The sequence below is a fragment of the Barbus barbus genome, assembly GCF_936440315.1.
Source record: "Barbus barbus genome assembly, chromosome: 10".
NCBI classification, from domain to species: domain Eukaryota; kingdom Metazoa; phylum Chordata; class Actinopteri; order Cypriniformes; family Cyprinidae; genus Barbus; species Barbus barbus.
The window spans coordinates 15,205,750-15,229,463 of NC_136738.1; the positions used below are offsets into that span (position 1 = coordinate 15,205,750).

The window sequence follows — 23,714 nt, forward strand, 5'->3', positions numbered from 1 at the left end:
AACAACAGAGTCTGTTGCTTAAAAAGACCCAATAGAAAATATACAAAAAAAATACATTAATAATAGACAGATCGTTTAAATATTTAGTTACAACTAAATAGCTTACAGCAGACAAGTAAACTTGTTCATAACATTGGCACAAATGTTACCGGAGGAATTCAGTTTAATTGCATGATTTTATTTAATTTAATTTATTCATTCATTCAACACTACTCTAAGCTCCAGTTATTAACCTATTAGTTATTCTAATTAGAAGAACTGCTGCTAATGCTTCATTTCTCAGTCATTGTTTTGGCAATTCCCCTGTAATTCAGACCGTGACCACAGAACGCGCAAAGTCTCTCTTTCAACGGGGCTGCTCTTTAATAATGATATTTCATCTGGACAGGAAAATTGGCGTCAGTCAATTGGAAGTTACGAGGCAAGTTTCTCCAATTTTCGGCGCTAGATAATAGCGGTTAAAAATGGTCTGCCCTTACGCAGTAGTATTTGGAATTGAGCATGAAGCGCATGTTTTTTCCTTTATTTCCCCCTAGTGTGAATAGCCCAGCGTACGTTACAGTGCTTCCCTCACTTCTCTAATTAATTATGTTCATGTTTATTATTAGCCAGCATAAGTTGATGAGCCGTGAGGGAGGTGGCTTCGCGTTTAGTGTTGCCACAAGCACAGCTCACATCTTTTACTTATGCGCCTGACGCGCGCTGGAGCGCACAGCCCGCCTGTCCACGAGCGACTTCAGAGAGAACTACTGAGCGCACGCTTCAACTCAGCTAAGACCCATTCCAGCTGCGCATTTCAGCTTTATTCGGTGCTAAAGCAGTACTTTATAAAACACATGGCATGGTGACTAAGAGGAACGGAGGAATTCTGTCTTCGGCGACTTCAGAGGAGATTCAGCGTTGAATGAAACTGTGCAACCTACCTGTCAAACGCGCAGATGTGCGGAGTGTCGAGAAAGTAGAGCCGTTTAATCGACTATCAACAAACTTGCTTTGACTGACATTGACACGTCATGGCATCAGTGTCGTGGAGACACGCGCTTTTCTTCTTGCTAGTTGGTAAGTTGAACTGGTTTGTCCTGTTTATGTCTGCATTTAATTTTATTAAGTAGTTTGTTTATCTGTTTGATTGGTTTATGGAAAGTATCTTCGTGTAAGATGAGTGAGAAGTCCAGTGTTACAGTGTTTTTTTGTTTGTTTTTTTAGCAGTGGATTCATACAAATACAAACCTGTTAATAATGATTGTAAATTTTATCCTCCAAACAAAAATAGCGCTCAGGTTAAAAAGTGAACACACTATTCAGGCAACTATGTAATAAAAGCTGTTTTTGTGTTCTTTGGACAAAGTGCATTTTGAAAATAAATGGGCATTAAGTTTGGACAAATTATTTTTAAATATTATATTTATACAGTTAATTATAATTAGCGCTGTCAAACGATTAATCGCGATTAATCGCATTCATAATAAAAGTTTTTGTTTACCTACTTATGTATGTGTACTGTGATTATTTATTATGTATATATAAATGCACACACGTATATATTTTTAAAATATTTGTATATATGTATATACATTTATATGTTTATATTATTATATTTGATATTATATATTTAATATATAAACATAGCATATTTTTCTTAAATATATACATGCATGTGTTTGGATTTATCTATACATAATAAATATACACAGTACACACTCATATATTATGTAAACAACAACTTTTATTTTGGATGCGATTAATCGTTTGACAGCACTAATTATAATATTAACTAGCCAACATGGGTTTAATATTTTTGTATGTTATGGTGCATTCAGTTAAATTAGGCCATTTAGATGATTAGGAAAAAATGGCCCTTTTTTATTTATTTTTTTATTAATACCTTTTACATTTTTGTTGTTTAATTTTTCATAATTTCATAAATGTTTTACTCTTTAAATTTTGGCAAAAAGTCTATAATATGCTATTTGATGGCAGGTACCATATGATGTGGCAGCTTATTCTGATATGGTGTGATAACAATGCAAGTATAGCTAGTATTTTAAATAATTTGATCTTAATTATATCCTGGCTGTAATGTACTGTAATTTTGAGAATAAACATGTAATGTACGTAGAACACAAATGCTCTTATCTCATTTAGTCTTTTTCATAACAATACACAGTATGGGTCAATTATCTAATTTTCTAATTAATAATTCATGTTAACCTCCTTCTGTTGGAAAGAATGAATTTCACACTTACCTTAACAAGCTCGCTGAGCATGACTAACAAGCTGCACTACGTTTGCCTTGATTTCCTGTCACCATTCAATTGGGATTGCTATATTTACTCTACGAAGATTCGTGGCATACTTTCTTGGAAGAATATCTATAAAGAATTTTAATGCAAATATGAGCGATTCGTTATTGTGAACTGACCTGACTCTCAGTCGAATAATGCACACATGTGACTCTTCCTTTGTGACAGTGACAAGTATCCGTCTCTCTGATGGCAGAGGGAAAGAGGACGCTGATGGATTCAAGTAAGAGAATGAAGCCCATGTAACTGCAGAGAAATATTTAATCAGTCTGTAGAAATATGTAACTCTTGAATAAACACTTCTGCTCCAGTTAAGCCTGCTGTGGGTGTCCTATAAAATATGTAGATTTAGCAGGGGAATCTTCCGGTTTTAAAACAGCGTCAGGAAGTGAACTCAGGAGGAGTGTATGTTAACTGATCTCTGAAATAAAGTCTGCTACTCTTTAAAAGTATGCAAATAAAAGGGCACTATAATGGATACTACAGCATAGTTTCATGACTAATAACATAGAGACCCTTTCCTTTCCTTTCCCCATTATCGTTTTTTCCTTTTTAGTTGACTCCTAACCCACTTTCTTTATGGATGGCTATATCCATCTTGTCCTTCAGATATGCACCAGGGGAGTCTGACAAGTCCCAGGATATTGATGGCATCATGACTGTTAACTGCTGGCACAGAGAAAATGGTGGCTTCATGCTGTTGTTGCGAGCCGAGATAAATGTAAAGCACACTTTTCAAAACCGAACAATGCTTTCATTGTGTTCCAGACCAGAATTGTGCTCTGTCCCACTAAGATTCATTGCTCTGACAATCTGACAATTGAAAGTCTACCACATAAAACACTAAATACAGGAAAGGACACTTTAACAGGATGAAGGGGAGCTCAAGGATGTGTCCTAGGCAGTTCTCTAAATACAGATTAGCACGGTGCATTTCTCTGATTGAGGTGAATAACCTGATGGCAGTGGGCGGGGAGATCTGGACAGCCGTAACAAGTGAAGACGAATATATGGCTGCTCTATTTCTTTACGCTTGTCAGGACCGCTTTGTATTTCATTCTCAATGTACTGCCTTAAGCAGTTCTACCCTTGAAATAATTCAGTTTACTAGGTCTTGAATCCAAGTTCGTTAGTGAGCATTGTGTGCAAAGAATTTAGCGGTAAATGATTATGGAATTTGTTTTACCAACAGAGCGTTTGGAATTACATCCAGAGGGCTGCTGGACCAAACTAAGCATGCTTGATCATGCAGAATGGCTGCTGGAGCTGAACACAACAAATGTATCCATATTTCTGATTAGAGCTGACAGTCTAGACATGTAGCATAATCTGAAGATATTTCAATAACTTAAAGTACTTACTTTAACATGAAGCAACTTTGCAAAAGTGGAATGACTGTGTCTTAAAATCTTGACGTGAGCACTGATATTTTGTATTCAAGTAAAAAAAAAGGTTGCTTTTTTTATGCTCTTCATGTACTTAGATGACCTTTTTGCATCATGTTTGAGCATCATGTTGGATCACGTTTGGCCAGCATTCAGAACACAGTATTGGAGATTTGAATAGAAAAGCACAGTTAAACACAATGTAATAGCAAAACCTAATGGAGTTACCTCAATTGTTATTTTTTAATACTTTTTTATAAAATACCAAATAAAGAATGGCTAAAAATAGAATTAAAGATGACATTCCGCAAGAGTGTAGAGATGTAATTCATTTGGATTGCAGCATAGCTCAATGTTCGGTTTGAGGATGATTTGATAAGATAAGTTCACATAAAAATGGCAGACTTTGGTATCTTGACAAAGAAACTTCATAGGACACACATTCAAGTTTACTGGAGTCTTTTGTCTGGAAAAACTCTGAAAAGCAGGAGGCTTTAGTTAAAATCTCATTCTAATCTCCGGCTTGGAGAAAATATATATATATTTTTTTTTATATACAGGGTGGCATGGGCATTGAATCCTAGCTCTTGGCCGCTGATCGTATAAATAAAAACAGGCAATTTGTGCGCCAGCCCTGGCCCTTGAGACATTTAACATTTATCTCACTCCAAAATAAAAGTGGCGCTTTGTTTAATGCTTTAAGAAACAGGTGTAGCCCTGAAAAATACAGTTAATATTTGATGTCGAACCTGTGGTGTAATGTCAGCAGGGAATCATCATGCTGGAATGTGAGAGCGCTCTCTGCAGCGCTGCTGGATGGGATGGAGCTGCTCCCTGCATTAGCTGATTATTCATTATGCAGATCGAGTTACCCTATAAACTGTGTTGCATCGCTGTGGTATAAATTAGGTTTAAATGAAAATAAAAGCAGGATTGATTCATCTGCTCAATGGCAGGCTTGAGCTTAAGGCTCAGCAGGCCCCTCTTATCACAGACAACATGGCACTGAATGTGACATTATATGCTGTAAAGTATCATACTTTAAACCAACACTTGAGCGAGTCAACAAAAGCATTAATTTCCCTTTAGATTCACATGATGGACTGCTCATAATCAGTGTTGGGGAAAGTTACTTTTAAAAGTAATGCATTACAATATTGCGTTACTCCCTAAAAAAGTAACTAATTACGTTACTTAGCTACTTTTTATGGAAAGTAATGCGTTACGTTACTTTTGCGTTACTTTTGCGTTACTTTTTAAATATGAGCAGGGCTTGATTGTTTTTAATACAATAAATTACATTAATACAAATGTAAAAGCCCTGTATCTTGTGAAGGAAAAGTAAATTCACGTCTGTAAAGTAAAACTCTGGATAAGAAGGTTTAACACTCTTCGGCAATAAAAAAAAAACAATGAAGTACAATTGTTAGTTTATCTAAAGTCATTTTTGCTTATTAGTATGGTTGAACTGGATCATCAAAGGTCAGCAGCAAAGACATTGGTTAATAAAATGGGATTAGATACATTTGTGTTGTTTAACATATTTAATTATTGCAGTTTGCGTCATATTCTGAGTTTGCATTTCACTGTTTTAATTCATTTTGATGAATACTAAATCTGTTTTTTGCGAGTGGGATGAATTAATGCACATTCACATTTAGATATAGTAACAGCATGTTCACACAGCGCACTGTCAGTCAATAAATGGGGGAAAAGTAACGGAGTGTCTATTTACACTAAGTGCAAATAGCCCATCTTGTTGGCAAAGGCTATTTACACTAACTCCGCCCACTAACGTGTGATTGGGTTAGTCAACAATAAAAAAAGAAGTTAGTTTAACATCAGTTTCAGTGGCGTAGATGGTAAGGCGCATGCTTTTTGACGCGATCGACCAGAGTTCGAGCTCACCTTTTGCCAAACATTTTTTTTCTCCCTTTTCAAATCTCATATTGCATCAGAAAGGCATTTATTTTCAATAAAAATTAAGGAAATAATCAAAAAGTTGAAAATAAAGTATCGGGTAGGGTTAGGGTAGGTGTAGGGAGGGCTTTATTGTCCCAATAAGGTGGCATCCATTTAATAAATTTGAATTTAAAACTATAATTTACACTCAGTACGTTATTATTGCGTACTGTTTTATGTACTACAATACTGAGGTGCAGATAATTGCCACTATTTGCAATAAGTAGTATAAATAGCAGAAAATCTTGCTATTTTAACATAGTGTAAATAGAATCTATAGCTATTTGCACAGTGTAAATAGCATATCATTAAAAAATATTGCTATTTTCACTGGGTGTAAATAGAATCCATCGCTATTTGCACTGTGTAAATAGCATCTGTCACTAAAAAAATATGCTATTTGCACTTGGTGTAAATAGCCGCTGCCAAAAAGTAACTGGCGTTACTTTTTGGAAAAAGTAACTCAGATATTTTCTTGTAAATTAAAAAGTAATGCTTTACTTTACTAGTTACTTGAAAAAAGTAATATTATTACGGAACTCGCGTTACTTGTAATGCGTTACCCCCAACACTGCTCATAATACAGTAGACCTTAAAGATCAAGGAAAACTTTTCACTGGGTGACCCTGCTAAAGATATTACAAATATTTGTTTTAGGGTCTAACAAACTGAAACGTATAGATTTAAAAAAATATTATAAGAGCATTAAAAGAAATTTTAATTTTAAAAATATGTTTTTGACATCACAGTTATTGGATGCCTTGATTCCATTTATACAGGCCTAGTTGCAATCTAAGTAATTCAAACCCCAAAGGTTAAATTTTGTAGAGAATCTTTGATTCTTAACTGAAATCTTGGCCCATTCCTCGCTCAAAAAGCTTGCAGATCACTGATAATCTTTGGTTTTCATGTTGCCACTGCTTTAAATAGTAAATTGAGGGTTGTTCTCAGTTGCTTTGATCAAACATTTTATTCCCCTTGGTGATATTGCGGGGGGGGGGTGTTTCTTCAAGGTTTTCTGGTACAACACATTTTAAACTCATAAGGCTTCCAGCTGTATATCTAGGGACTTTTATGGGTTTGGAAATCTTGTAGCCATAGACTTTCAAATATAATAAAACAATGATTTCTCTATAGCTTTGTGAGAGCTCTTTTGACTCATCACAAGAGCTTCATCGGCTAAATTTATGGATGTGTAACAGCTCAAGCTAATTAAGTCTTGTTATAAGTTTCCAAAGGCTTTTTATTTTATTTCTATTCTAATGCAAACACACAAATGATCTTATTTTCTTTCACAGCTGAATGCTGGCGCTTGATATAAAGTGCATTTCAATTGCTGCCTACAACAGATTACAGTGCAAGGTGTCGATTAACTCTTACAGCAGTGAGACACGGTGACCCACAGCAAATGACCCTCTTTAATGGGATCCAGCCGTTGGTGTAATGGCCATGAGTGATCCATCATCTGTACAGCCAGATAGGCTGACATTCATGGCCTCAGTAATTGCTTCATCACAAAGGGTCTGAGCCATGTAGATTATTTTGGAATGCCGTGATGGATGTTGAGCATGTGTGTGCGTGTGTGATAAGAAGAGTAAAGGGTGGCATTTGCTTTATCAATAGTTAGAAACCATGTTACACAATGAGAGGACGAGCAAAGCAAGTGGCAATTTGTACTGGCACATTGCTTGCTTCCATAAATGGCAGACAGTACTTGATTAGGACGGCCAGCGTAGTTCACTCGCAACACTACAGAATGTTTTGTATGGGTTTCTTCTTGACTGGGAGTGCTTTATGACTGTCACAATGTTTTCCCTGCAGCATGTTCCAGGCTAATACTTCTCTTCTGGCACTAATGCAAATGTTATCGTGCTTTTCTGAAGTAGCCCCCGGCTGTTTTTGTCCATGCTGGGATAGCAGCATCTCTGTACCCTTCAATTTTGCATACACTGGGACATAATAAGATCATACCGAGCAGGCGTGGAGAGTCACAGAATATATGTCACTCAGAATGCCAAAAAAGAATTAATATAATTTATTAAAGGTGTAATCAAAATGTTCTTAAAGGGTGACTTCACGCAAAATTCTGTCATTGATTACTCACCCTTATGTCGTTCCAAACCCTCAAGCCCTTCATTCATCTTCGTATGAATATGAATTCGTATGAATTCGTAAGATATTTTTGATGAAATCGGAGAGCTTTTTGACCTTTCTGAAAATGACATTTTCATTTTTAGGTGAACTACCCCTTTAAAACAAAATAAATTTTTCATCCTGTACATTAAAATGTTGTGTTGACTAAATTCATTTAGTAGTACTGTATTTAAAATTATTTAAATTTTTTCAAATAGTATCAACTAGTCCACATTATAAAAATGATTGTAATGGTAAATGTCTAAAAATCCTGTGCAATAGTAGAAAAAAAGGTAAAAAATCCTGTTAAATTGTTAACAGTAAGTACAATGAAAACGAATAAATCTAACAGGACATGTCATGTGTTTAGAACTATAGTAGGTTGGTGTATTAACATTATATCAATTAATGAAATAAACTTTTAAACTGTAAATTAAGTTAAATCTGTAAAAAACCATAGTCGTTTACTTTGCATACAAACCAACACGTCAAATTATTTTGCTATTCTAAATGTCTTTTTAAATACATCAGATTTTACCGTTGCTGAAATGTAGCTCTGAGTTTACAGCTGACTGGTCTGTGCTAGTAAACAGTCTGAGGTGACCTGCAGCTTCGAGGCTTCCTGTGGTCCCAGAGATGGTGTCACATCTACAAATGACACCTCTCTCACAACAGCACTCTGGACTCCAGTCAGACATGCCCAAACCATTGATACAGCTGCCAGCCTAAATCACTGTGATGGCCACTACTGAAAAACAAAATGCACAGATGATATTTAGCTGAGCCATATGACATTCGTGTTGTGCTTATTTGGAAACAAAAGCATGTCTCAACCTTTTTTTTTTTTTTTTTGCAATTTGAATTAGTCATTTTTGTTGCCACAAATGCCATAGTCTTGCTCTTTTTTGATTACCCCTCAGCTGATACCAACCTGTCCAACTGTTGTTCACTGTGTATATGTGTCTGGCTCTAGAGTTACTGTACATCCTTGCATTATCTGTCAATCTCAGCTTCTGTCTGCATCCATTTACTAACATGAGATGCTCTCTTTGGCAGGCATTAATTTGACCAATTATGTGGCTGTTACACCTTAAGAGAACATGACAGCTTGATGGTCTCACAAAAAGAATTCCAGCAAATGAGCAATTTCAGTATAATGCATCTGTCAGCAGTATTTGTCCAATGCCGTCTCAAGTGCTTGAAGCTGTGATCAGTTTAACACAACAATATGTTTAAAGTAATCTTACGGCTTCAGTAAAAGTTAAACTTTTATTGACAAAATTCGTGGTATGATGTCGATTACCATAAAAGAAGTGTGACTCATCCCTCAGTTTTTATAAATGTGCATTTACAGTGCTGCACTTGCCCTGTATTTAAATTTGAAAATTTGATCCCATATAGAGTGTTGCATTAGGATAATTTTGTGGAATTGTCTTAACGCGAGTCATTGTTTCACATAATTACCAGTTACATATTCACACATTTTGAGACTCAATGTTTGGAAGAAGAGACATAATTAATAGGGTATCAGCTATACAAACACAAAACTGAATGCAGAGAGACTATTTCATGTTTAGTTAAGCATAACAGATATGATGACACAGAGGAGGGAGAAGGGCACAGTTCTGAAACCACAGCTGGACTAGAAATAGTTCTTGTCTCCCGTTAGGTGCTTTTGAGCAGCATTAATTCAATGGACCAAAAGGGCACTGCAGAGTTTCCAGAGTCCTTTTTGTGTTCAGATTCTAAGGGAGATCTTTTCTATATAGTGAAAGCATATAGTTACCAGGGGCTCTCATGCTGCCAAAGGGACAAAAACTGTAATAATGTAATAATAACACAATAATGAAAGCAGCACACAATGACCATGAAAGTGGTCCATACATGTACGCTATACAATGTGTCTTCAAGGAAATTTTGTTGTTTTATGCAAAACTTGGAACATGTTACTGTTACCTAAAATAAAACATTCCGTTAATTAAAATACAATTGAAATACATTATAAATATTAGAAGAAAACTTCAGTTAGTTGTCAAGACAATATTAAAATGAAAACTGAAAATAAAAACTAATTCAAAATAATAATACAAGTACAAATAATATTATAATAATATAAGTGATACTAAAATAACACTGCATGTGAGTCATATGGACTTGCCCTTTTGTGTTGCATGAAACTCTTAAATGGGTTTCAAACAACATTATAGGGAGAGTGAGTGACAGAATTTTCATTTTTGGCTGAACTATCCCTTTTTACAGTCAACAGCAGCACATCATAAAGCTGCATAAATACTCTTCACTAAAAAGATGATTATGAATATGCCAGTCAAACCAGTCAAAGTTACAGAAATGATCAAGGAGAAAACCCAAAAAAGCTCTTGTTTAATTCTCCTCCCTTTCAAAAATCATCTTAGAATGAACATTCTGTGCATTATGCAAGAGTTTGAGATTAAAAGTTAAAAGAAAGAAAAATAAGGTCATGTATCAGCATAAAGTCAACTTTCTGTAATATATTAGCTAGAGGTTACTGTATTTTTTTACAGTGTTTTATTGTAATAGTTTATTGTAACCTTGACTTTAGAAGACCTGCATTATGTTATTCTGCAACCATACACGGCATTGAGAGCATCAGGACACAAAAAGCAACATTATGCTGCCTTCTCAGATATCATGCTTTGGGTGAATTGTAAGGCAGCATCACATATATGCTTTAAGGATAAGGTAATCCCAGAATGCACTGCAATAAATTAATTGAAAAAGATGGCAGATTGAATCGAGTCTAACAATAACTATACATATGTTTATTTCCTTAAATACTGAAAAGTATTGATAAAAAAGATAAAATCCATTTGAATCAAACTACCTAATTAAATATTCAAGATCAATAAGGTCGTATTCAGAGCAATTACACACTTAATTGCTATTCTGTGTGTACAAATACTGTAAGTGGTTTGTGACAAATTGAAGTGGTTCTGAAAACACTTGTTTGTGAGTTTACCACTTAACAGCGGCCAGAACAGATGGATGCCGTGATCTGTGTGGCCCAGCATCCTCCTACACACTAAAAGTAATTGCAGAAATATCTGGGAAAAGTTTGTTTTGTGATTTAGCTTCATTTTCTTTCTAATGCCACTTTTTTTTTGTTATCTAATGCTATGACTTTCACTGAAGTGTCCAAATAGTACAGTATTTGGCGCTACTGCACATACAAAATCCACAATGTTGCAGTGATTTGTTCTCTTTACACCATTTATAATGAATGGCAAGCTGTCTTTACTAATATGTGTTATAACGGGTTCAGCTCCTCAGGAAGCAAGCATGCAAAAATGAACACAGTCCTGCGCCCTGTCCCCTTTACTGCAAGTGCAGTCTTGGTTAAAAATTCACTTTGCATAAGCAAACATGCCATTTTTGCCTGTATTGGGAGGCAAAACTGAAACAGTTTTCCACTGTATTATACATTTTTTCTTTCATCCATCTTCAGGGCAATATAAAAGCTTGCTCCAACTAGAATTGCTTATGGAATAGAATTGCTTTGGGTGCAAAGTTGTTCAGGCTGTGTTGTCAGAGGGTACCATGGTGCTTATAATGTGAAATCACACGTGTAGCATTTGCATTTGCACACCACAGTTAATGGAGTGACATATTAGTGACTAACTGACTCTAAAGGATGCTGGATATCATCCAGATTGCCAGCATAATGCAGATGTGGAGTGGTTAGCTGCATACTTTCTCACTTGCACACACACACACACACACACACACACACACACGCACACACACACACACTCAAGTACAAATGCTGTTTACACATACAGAGACTAATTAAGTGTTCTATTGGAAAGGTTCCTGTCATATTAAGAATATTGCCTCAAAGGTCATATATATATATATATATATATATATAAGACATGCTTGATGTTGTCTTCTCTAGACTCTCATAGACTCGGTTGATTTACTGTTTTGCACATCCAGTTTTCTTTGCCTTACTACATAACCATTCACTTTTTTCATTTACTTGTTTTGTTTTTATATAGTCATTTTAAATATTTTTCACTTTTTTTTTTTTACATTTGCATTGTGGGAATGGAAAGTTATTTAATTCAAGATAAGGAATTGGAAAAGTTAATGGATTTATGTTTCTTCTTGTCTTCCCAAGAGAGAACCATTTTATATTACTGAAGTTATAATTGTGTTTTAGCCCAGGGAAAATGTGAGGAACACTTTCTGTCCAATACCCTGAGATTTAGTGGCTCGTATTCAAAATCGTATCATAAAAATGAACATTTTCTCTCTCCGAATGTTACTGACTGCAGCACCACTGTGCAAAACATGAATCTCTTGGCATACGGAAGGGTAAACACTGGCAAACAAGCAAAAACAGAGAGAGGAATATTGTATGATTGTAATTTTACTCAGTAGTTTAGAAATGTCAGCATTCAGAATGATCACCTGCCAAGTGGCAAAACTGACTATAACATTACATAAATACATTACATTATGTAATCTGAATTGTAATAATGATAGTTTGACCCTTTATGAAATAAGTGATCAAGATTAATATTGGGAGATCCAGCTAATTATTTAAGATGCTCTGAAGTTCACTGTGTCATCAGGCTGTAATTGGCCACAAGTCAGCATTCTTAACAGTTTACAACACGATTCTCATTTAACATTTCTGGATAAGAAGTTTCTGTGCCTGCAGCAGTTGGAGTCAGGTTTTGAAGCAATATGATACATATAAATGTTTCTTTTCAGGAATATCTGATTGTTGTGTTGCAGAAACCTTTATAATCTGCTATATTCCATTTCATTCTCTGATAGCTCCAATCATTGGAGGATTTACTTAGGGTTGCGTTATTTAAAGCAGGAACATATTCCCATATCTATCTCAAGCTTTGCAATATCTAGTGTTTTTGATGAATTTATGCTCTCTTATGCATTTTGTAGTTTCATCAACCTTTCATCTCCCCACTGCCAAGTTTGTTTTTATTTGCAAATATGGTTTGATGTTGTAATGTAGCATTCATTTGCATTTCAACTCGTTTCCTGTTTGGATTAAACCCTAAGTGTTTTTATAAAGTCCTGAGCCTTTTACCATAAATATTTCATGCCTGCTCATTTTTTTGTCGCTAATACAGTTATTTCAGTTGCAACCTGGGTGATCTCAGACAAAAAAAGAAAATAAAAATCCTAAAGGAATGTGTAAGGATTCTCTTTGAAATCAATCCGTATGGGAACTGTGTTCTAAAAGAACAAGTTTCTATTTTACACAAAAAACAAATCTATCCTTTACACTATTCTATAAAAGCCAAAAATCCCTGTAGGGGTTCAGTTTATCTAGTGAATTCACATTGGGATCCTTTAGGATTATCATAGAAAATCGGATTGAAATTCCTTATTTTTTGGACCTCACACAAACATGTTTCTTTCTCTCTTTATTTTTCTTGAGGGAGTCTCACCTGTCACATAAATGATGTGATAGAGCTGTTGTTGACTAACAATGAGCCGAGGGGAGCACCGTCACTGCGGCTCTGACCGTGAGCCCATCTCTCATACTGATTAGCCGCTTTCTTTACGGCACTAGGGACAAGAGCTACACTGCTACTGTAGATCTCTGTAGGAGAATAAAACAACAGGAGGGAGAGCAAGCAGCAGATATGAAAGAAAATGACAGTCAGACAATGGCTGCTCTGTTTAAAAGGCAATTGTTTTTCTGAGAGCTGCACATTATACCATTATATCAGAGATAATGAAATGACTCATCATTGTTCCTCCTCAAGTTTTTTTTTTCTTTTACATTCTATTCAGACCTTTGCTACTATCTGGAATGTATAATCTGCTACTGACATTGTAGGAGAGTTTTAAATTAATTGACTCATTAAAAAAGGATTGCTGGTTATCTTGAGGTGATGTTCAGTTTTAAAGAAATGTCCAGGGTTCAGTCAAGTTAAGCTTGATTTATGTCTTTTGCAAACTGCAGGGTGAATTTAAATTAATTTCTGTGATATCAGCATCAGGCCACAGTGTCTATATTGAACCCATTAACCAGTTAGAACTACAGTATGATTAATGAGAAAGTTTCGAGGGAGGTGTTTGTGAACAGCATTATTATTGAGATGCATCAATATGGCAAGGGCATTTCCCCCATTCTCAACATTTTTAACACATTATAAATATTATTGTTTCATTTGTGGCACTTAGTGTAATCTGCAATAGTATGTACTATACAGTAGGTCAGGGGTGGAGAACGTCGGTCCTGGAGAGCCACAGCCCTGCAGAGTTCAGCTCCAACCCTAATAAAAACTCACCTGCCTGTATCTTCCTAGTAGACCTTGATTAGCTTGTTCAGGTGTGTTTTATTAGGGTTGAAGCAAAACTCTGCAGGGCTGTGGCTCTCCTGGACCGACGTTTTTTCCATTTCAAATAAAGCAAAATCAAAAGCAAATGCAAATTCAAAAAAACATAATACATAATTTATAAGAAAACTCCTAGAAATAGACATGAGACAATTTTTAATGAAGTGTGAAGTGACATTCAGCCAAGTATGGTGACCCATACTCGGATTTCGTGCCGAGTATGGCACGAATTGTTGACATATAGTAAGAGCTCTACAATTACATAGTGCAGATTATTTGATCTGGAGAGAATTTTGGTGTCTAGGGAAAACTGTTCCCATTTGTGATATTTCTTTACCATTGATCTTCATAATTTATGTAACTACATTTTTCACACAAAGTACATAACACAATGATCTACAGGGTGTAAAAGTACAATTTCAATGTTTTTCCTTCCTCATTCTCAGTTCTTTGTCTCTTGCAGTGAATCTGTCGGTGCTGGTGACAGCGTGCAGCAGTCACTATGGAAATGCCATTGAGGAGTTCTGCCTGGCCAAGTTCAAGCTGGACATGGAGGTTCTCGATCAGCACCAGTGGTGTAGTTGGGAGGACACAGTTGAGTGAGTAATAAAAATGCCACTTCTAGGCTTTATTTTGTCATGGTCATTTTTGATTCTGGTTAGATGACACATGCTCCAAGGACATTAATTGATGTCTATGTATTATTGTCATTTTATTGTCATTTTCTCTATTGTGTGGTTGGAGACGAAACTGAATAAAGTGGTAGCGATCCTAGAGCCACAGTGCAGAACATGTCTATATTTTTATTTTTATAACTTTTTATTAATCAAAGAATCCTTAATAATGTGTCACAGTATCCACAAATATATTAAGCAGCACAACTGTTTTCAATTGTGATAATACGTTTCTTGAGCGCTAATTTGCATATCAGAATAATTTCCGAAGGATTATGTGATACTGAAGACTGGAGTAAGGGCTACTGAAAATTCAGCTTTATCATCACATGATTTAATTACATTTTAAAATATATTAAAAGTTTTAAATTTTTTGAGCATAAAAGACCTCTTACAAACACAAATGACTGACCCGTAACTTCCCCTACACATTTCACTTCACACACACGTTGGTTCAGCCCTCATTCAACAACTTTTGTTCAGTGCAATCCTACCTTGCAGCTGGCACAACTGCGTGTTTATTTGAACACTTCATGACAAGGTCAGTGAAGAGCAGAGTTTTCTCAGTAAGAGAGATGACAGGGGTTCCCATATTATCACATACCTCAGAGGGATTTAGTGTGCCATGTGGCACTGCTCCAGGCGTACACCGTTCCTGGGAATGCCTCAATATGCCCAGCTGTCTCTGTGACATAATGGAGGAGGATATTCGTGGTGCCCCAGAAAACACATGATATGGAAGAACTTTCACATTTCCAGGTTAACAAGAAGAACTGTCTTGTCTTTACTTTTGTGCCCTTGACCAACTGACCCTAAAAACTCTGCCACTCTGACATTAGACTGAAGCCGTTGTGCTCCAGAGCAACATTCGAGAAAGATACAGTCGAGAAAAGTGACACTGGATGTCTAAGCTGTCGGAACAGGGCCAGCAAGGTCTGCCAGTCCCTGTCATCAACACTCTAGGCACTTTTTGTCCCATGTGGCCCAACTCGTCTCTATTATAGTTTGTGCCAAGGTGCAAAATGCTGACTGTGTTTTATGGTGCTTAAAGTAATAGTTCACCCAAAATTGAAAACATTTCTATCCTTTACCAACCCTCAAGTTGTTCTAATTTCTTCTATAGAACATAAAATATATTTTGAATGTAATTTTTTTTGTTGTTGTCTATATACGATGTTGGTAATTAAAACTTTTTGGTAACCAGTGTTCTTCCAAATATCTTTTGTGCTTCTAAGAAGAAAGTCATACAGGTTTGGAATGACATGAAAGTGATTAAATGATGAGATTTACATAACTTTTCTTTTTTAATATTAATGTGAGGCACTTATAATGGAATGAATGGGGACCAATTACTGAAGAATTTTGCAGCTTAATAATTTTTATAAAAGCTTTTACATTAATTACTTTGTTAAAATGTGTTTATTGTTTCAGTGTGTAAAGCATTCATGGTCATTGCAACATAGTTGTAAAATTGGATGCAGCTTCAGACAGAGAAGATTCTAAACCATTTTTCACACAAAAATTATGTTTACACACTTATATTTTAACTTTACATTCACTTCCATTGTAAGTGCTTCACTGTAACCCAGAGTTTTGCTCTACTCAGCTGGAATCATTATCTGAGCAAAATGGTCTCTGTGTTCATTAACAAAATTGCTGGTGTGTTTGTTGTTAGTCAGATCAAAATCTCAGAATGTTGCACTAAGGTTGCAAACAAAAAGAAGTGTGTTCAGGAGTACGATTGATTCCTGCGGGTGCGTGTAAACTGAGCCGTCATTTATGACACAAAATAATTATTCATATCACCTGCTTGACTGAATGTCAACTATATTAAAAGCCGATTCCCTTTAGACAGTGAGTCATAGATTGTGCTAACTGTGTATAATGGTTGGTATTAATAAACAGTGATGACCGTGATCTCTGGTATTTTATTTCATGCTTTTTTTACATCAGAAGTGCACATTCTGGCAAACAATGTTTTTCTGTCTTCATCTCTACAGGATCAGGATGCGATTTAAACCTCAATAACAAGCACAGATGTGAGTTAGCTGGCTTTATTTAATATATCGAGTATACATCAATAATGACTGATGCCACACTGCTTTAAATCAATAGAAAAATGCATGCCATAAATCTGTTATGACAGAAAGTGAACAATATTACTCCCATTATTCAATGCAATATTTTTTTAAGAACCAAGTTAGACTCCAAGGCTCCATTTGTCAGCCTTTGAGGAGAGGGGCTTTGCTAAATTTGCTTATTTCTACCATTTTTGCTGTTTTTTGCTGTCAGCCTTTGAGGAGAGCGGTTTTGCTAAAAGGTTGGGGCAGTCGTGGGCTAATGGATAGAGAGTCAGACTTGAAACCTGAAGGTCGTGGGTTCGAGTCTGAGGTCCAGCAGGGATTGTAGGTGGGGGGAGTGAATAACCAACACTCTCTCCACCTTAAATACCATGACTGAGGTGAGACCCTTAAGCAAGGCACCGAACCCCCAACTGCTCCCCGGGCGCCGCAGCAATGGCTGCCCACTGCTCTGGGTGTATGTTCACTACTGTGTGTACACTTGGATGGGTTAAATGCAGAGCACAAATTACAAGTATGGGTCACCATACATGGCCACACACCACTTCCCTTCCCTTTCATAGGTCAAGGGATCTCGTGATGTTCTCAGATCTGGAAGCAGGTTCAAGTGCTGTGCACCTGTGAAACAGCACTCATTAAAGTATGTATCTCTGCTCCCTCCATGAGGTCATCCAGCTCCATTGCTCAATTATGCACAAAGCACCGTCTAGAGACAGCCACAGGTCTGAGATGAGGTCTGAGCAACATCGTAGAACAGCATGTGCCCAGTCAACTGCAGGTAATTAAGGTTGTATACAAACGATCTGAGGAGGCCAGCACACTTGCACTTCAGCAAATTGTCTCACCTGCGCAATGGAGCATTAAACTGCTGGAGAGATCTACAGACTAACCTTTTTACCCTTCCAGGGGTCATTCTTGTGAGTGCTGGTGTGCTCATTAAGCTCTTAAAGCACAGCCTGGAGGTGAAAAATGCTTGTAAAATATATATACATTAACATGGCAGAGCTGCGATTATAGGCAAGTGTTTGTCTAAAACATAACTTCCTCTCCTCTGAAAAAATCGTATTAAAGAACAGATGCAGCGATTGAAATTTTCTTGGCTGATTCCGATTTTTTTTTTTGTAAGTGTGACCTGCCAATACCAATTTTTGCTGTTTCTGATTTTCTGAACTATATTTGTCACCATATACAAACAAAAATCTATACAATTCCCCAAATCTGGACAAGTTACAGATGTTCTCTCACTGAAACAAACTGCTCTGTGACTAGACAAATGGTAGAAATAACAATTAACTGAAAAGGGGTTGCTGTACTATTTAATAAAACATGTCATTTCCCACTGTTTCTTAAATTGTAATTTTTCACTAACTATATTTAATGTCATCTTTCATATCAAATTCTTACACTGTTTTAATTAATTCAGTTAGAATAATAAGAAACTGTAGAGCTGTTACCGTTCCAATGAAATCAGCATCAACAAACTCCATCTTTCCACTGAAACACAGAAGCTGCATCTGAAGTGGCATTAGATGTATTTACACAGACTGTTTGATGAAGCTGAGCTGCCATAAATGCATTTACACTGCAAACGTTTGAAAGCATAAAGAAATTTATAAGATTAATGTTTTAAATATTTTTAAACATACAAATAAGAAATGTTGGGGAAAATGCAATGTTAGTTTTAAACATGAAACCAAACCAGTAAGTGGCGTCAAATGAGTGAGTCATTTAGTCCTTCATTCAACAGATTAGTTCAAATGGATGATTCATTCAGAAACGAGGCTACTGTGACTACTGTTTTTATGAATGGGTTACTGAATCATTGACTCACTTGATTCGTTCAAAAACGTGGATTTATTCAGTAACGAAACACCGCTGTGTTGCTCAGAGACACAAAACAGTTCTGCTGTGGCTTTGATTGGAACTATTTTCATGAGCAAAAGTGAGCAAAAATAGTCAATATTGTGTCTAAACTGACCGTCCGGTCACCGGTCCGGGCCGATCGTGTAGAAAACCGGCTAATTTTGGTCCCGGCCGGTCCGATGCATCTCTAGTTAAAACCTTACCATGAAGTGTTTTGCTACTGATTTAACAAGCACAAACCAGATCCCAGCAGGTTTAATAAAGTCTGAACATTAAATCAGTGTTCAAAAAAAGTGGAGACATTAACTGGAGATCTTGTTGTGGTTTTAGTAGAATAGTTAACCAAAAAATGAGAAATCATACCCTCGTTTTCTTCCAAACCTAATTTTCCTCCTTCCGTGGCACACAACAGACGTTTTGCAGGTTTTTTTGTCCCCATACAATGACAGTGTACAGTAAGTACATCTAAAAAGACATGAAAAGTACATTAAAGACTTGCCTTGACACTTCAAGTTTAAATATATGCATGTACAAATGAGATTTGCGAAGTATGACAGCAATATATTTCTTCATTTCTAACAACAGAAAACAAGTAGCTGAATGAAAATCTTTGTGATCCTTGCTGCTGTCGGTATCTAGTTAGCAAAGAAAGGACTTTGTGCTTCAGGGCTGGGATAGTCTGCTAATGGTTACATGACAGTTCATGTTCTCCTAAACAGCTAAAAGGTATTTAGAAAGCATTACTTCATGAATTTAAACTTATTTTGACCAGCACATGTCTGGTCTGAATCTTTCAAATCTTCCTGCTGTATGTAATCAGATTTAATTTAGGCTTCATATTTCTTTCAAGTTTTGATGTGTGTTATCTGGATTTATGAAACTCAGGGGTTACACTTGAAAATGTTGTGTTCAAAAAGTATAATTATAGTCTGCTAATAAATGTTTGTTTTTAACGATATTTGAACTCGATTATGTTATAGCTGCTAATTTAAATTTCTATATCATTTAACAATATACTGAGTTCAATTGAACAAATAAAAAGCCTGATTAAAAACTAAGAGGAATGCTTCCAGAAACTTATAGTGGATAAAGCTGTGACACAGAAGGGTCATGTTTTCAGGCCAGAAAATTTTAGGGCTTTTCCCCCTTGGCCTCCCCTGCAGTCTGTTCCATGATGAATGTTATCCTCTTGAAGCCAGCAATACATCTGAGTCCAGTAACTCCAGCTCAGGCATTCTCACTCATTGTACCCATCATTTCCATGTGCACCATCTGGTGTCTGAGCAGTTCTGACTCTTTTGGCCCTCTGTGACCTGTTGACGGGCAGCTCATATGATCACTTGAAAAGTGAGAAAGAAACTAAAGACGAGAAGAGAAAGCAGAGTGACTGTTTTGGCGATGGCAACTGAATTGCTGGTTCACAAAGTTAAAAAGTTGGTGTGGTACAGAGAAAAATAAAACTTCCTGCAATGTCTGCATTTGGAAGTGTTAGGAATTATATATGGAAGTACCGCTATATAGATTCATTCTACGACCAAGATTTACACAAAAATTTGTTATCCAACTGTATAAAATTTTTTTTGGGTACCTTTGTGGGAACTGAAAATTCAGGTCTCACTATCCCACTGTGAAATTCCAGCAAACCCTCATTTAAACCCTCCAGATTGCTTCATACTGTCGATAAAGCTTAACTTGTTTTGAAGCCAAAGTCCTGCTGCTCTCCATGCAGTCGCTGGCTTTAGGTTCTGATCCAGAGGTCCATCTGTTCCCCGAGCATGCACAATTCACATAATAGTCCAGGTGCTTGTGGGATAGTTTCCAGTAGCTCTGTGGAATGTGACCACACTTGAAAGCATTTAACCCCTCTCTCAGCCTTGATGACACTTAATGACTTTGAGAGAGAGAGAAAAAGAGCCAACAAGAGGGTGACACCTTATTGTATGTTTCAACAGTTCACATCCCCTTTAGTATCTAGAGGACTGAGATCAACAGCTTTCGTGACTGCAGTAGATACACATGCTCAACATGTTTTAAAGGACGTTCTGCAAGGACCTGCTGTATTTGTGTGTGGAGGGGGATATGGATATATATATTATTTGTCAACACAGTGGAAGTCAATGGGAACGGAAAATATTTGGTTTGCAACATTCTTCAAAAATATGTTCCAGACTTTTGAGTTTGGAATGAAATGAGTGTGAATAAATGATGACAAAATTTTGGGGTGGACTATCCATTTAAGGCTACTAAAATAAATTGTAATAAAATAAATAAATAAAATATTTTTTAAATTAGTAATGGGATAAGAAAACTACTTGTTCTCCCTCCAAGTTTATTTTTCATTTACCTAATTTATTTCATTAAATAAAAAAAATAAAAATAAATAACTTTTTTGGTTACTAAACAAAATTACTAAGACAATTATTTGTGCAGTGTATTATTTGAGCATGAGGTAACAATGTACTGCAGACTTTGCAAAGAGGCTGTTGCCGAAAGCAATGATTGATCGTGAAACGCCAATATGAAACCACTGCTGTGATCTCTGTTCTGTGATTGGTTATAGTGGCAGGAAACCCTCACATCCCACAGCCTGAGCAGCATGACAGTGTGCTGTAGTCATGGTCTCTGTGTGTTGAGGTTTGTCCCTGACTAGTTATATTTAGTGGAGTAAAACCATTTTGAAATTCAGTCTGCTGTCTTACAATACTGAAAGCTCCGGAGAGACTTTCCCACCACATGGTCAATGGAGAAAAGCACCAGCAGTCACCCTTTATAGACTCAAAGACTTCCTGAGTTGGACACTTATTTTAAGGTATCCTAGTTACAGAGTAATTATATATTTAGGAACTGAGTAATATTAACACTATGTAACTACTATAGGGTTAGTTGCATATAATTATGCATAATTTACTGTTATTACTTATGTAACTATTATGTAACATGCGTAACAAGGACACTGTAAAATAGTGTTACCAAGTTTTATATCAGATTAGTTTCTCCATGTGCAAAACAAGACATTTTCTCAAGAACAGACATTTGAGCATTTTATTTCCCATTTGATCATTACAGTGCTGCCAAAGATTTCCCCCTTAAATAAAAAAATCATAATGTAAATAAATGAACTAAATATGAGAAATTATTAGAAAGAAAAGCTTTCTTGCCAATAGATAAACTTTTTACTAATTTAACTGTGTTCTTGTATTCATATCCTTAAGCTACCAAAATCCATTAAAAATAAACATTTAAATATGTATTGTGTGAAAATGCTTTATATTCATGTTTACACAATACTTGACTGTCCCTCATGTGATGCTATTCCCCCACAACCATCAATTTTGCCCCTAATAGTTGTATTAAAGTCATTCAAGTTGTAATTTTGCCTAATTATACAAAAAGTGTAGCACCATAATAGTAGATCTTGCGGTCTTTTGAAGATAGATTGTGTGAGGAACCAGACCTAAATTTAAAACGCTATTCTGCCTCAACATCTTTTGTATTCCACACAAGAAAGTCACACGGGTTTGGAGTGACATGAGAGTAATGGCCTCAGTACAAAGCCATCATGTGTTGTCTCACATCTGCAGTGAGTGCATTTTAACCAGAACTGCTTTATCTTATCTGTATTCACTTGCTAATTGCATGATAATAGGTTTTGACAGGGCAAAAACGAAGCTCCCAGATTAAACTTCCAAATTTAACTCGTTCACTAAATTACTTCCTCTCAAACTGATGCTACAGGCTGAATATTGCCACAGCTGTTTCTGTTCAAGCTGGTGATGATATGTTTGACATCTCTTCTTCATCACTCTGTGCATTTGGATATATAAACACAGAAACTTGATGAAATGCTCGTTTGTCTCCTCAGCAGAGCAGAAACCAAAAGCTCATTTTCCACGAGTTGAGCACATCTCATCCTGCTTTGATGTGCTCTTAATGAATTAGGCAGCTGCACCGAAATGGCTTTCAAGTTACATGAATGTATTATAGGGTTACAGTAGTGTTTAAAGCAATTACAGAGTAAGGAAAATGTGATGACTGATGTAGAGATGGATGCCACAACCTTATGTGCATATCTTTATAACATACACTGCAATCCCCCTGGAGAGGTTATGATATTATTAGACTTCTGATTTGCTCATGTTCATGGTAGCGACCTCTTTAGTGGCATTATGAAATGTCACTATGGGACTTTTATGCCGTTTGTATGGCTCCATCTTTTGCCCTTTACAAATGTGCTCCTGTGTGGCTTCAAATGAGGCCATATACATTATACATGACTGTGTATTCTTATATTTCTGATTGTCTTGTGTTTTAGCTGTCTCAATACCAATAACAGGGAAATTTTACGTGCCAAAGTTGAATACATTTAGAGGTTTGTCTAATCTAAAGAATGAACCGTATTAATAAAGCTTCGCAAACACCAATACAAGTAAATGCCGCGCTATTTTCCATTATTAGCATGCTATTTAACTGTCCATTGTGGAGATACAGTTGGATGGTTCTTTGTCTATTTTAGTCTTTATTGTGAATGCTATAAATACACAGGCAGACAGAGCTGGTCATGGGTGTGAACTGAGGGTCAGTCCATTAACAGTCTTGTTTTAACAGATCCTTTTCCTGAACTTTAATTCCAGATAAATGGACTCACTCCCACCACCATTACTGAAAGTGTACCACAACTGTCTCTACGACTGATACCCAGGCACACCAATAAAAACATTGTGTGTGTATGCGTGTGTGTGTGTGTGTATGTATATATATATATATATATATATATATATATATAATTGTCTGTGTGTGTGTGTGTGTGTGTGTGTATATATATATATATACACACACAGACAATTATATGTGATCATTATGATCAGTATGAAAGTGTTGTATATGGGCATGAAAGCAAGAAATATAAAAATGGAAATCTACATAGTACAGCTCAGTGCTTAAATCTCAGATTTCA

The 23,714-nt window shown here is 36.2% G+C and overlaps 1 protein-coding gene across 1 annotated transcript in view; it reads left to right on the top strand.

The window, feature by feature from the left end:
* The first annotated feature begins 666 nt into the window (after positions 1-666).
* LOC306875964 (receptor activity-modifying protein 1-like) overlaps positions 667-23,714 on the top strand; it is a 29,685-nt gene continuing 6,637 nt past the window's right edge. Inside the window, exons 1-2 of the mRNA XM_079426799.1 lie at positions 667-1,059; positions 14,606-14,741. Of these exons, the coding sequence (XP_079282925.1) occupies positions 1,014-1,059; positions 14,606-14,741 (182 nt within the window). The 5' untranslated portion in view covers positions 667-1,013. The remainder of the gene's footprint in view (positions 1,060-14,605; positions 14,742-23,714) is intronic.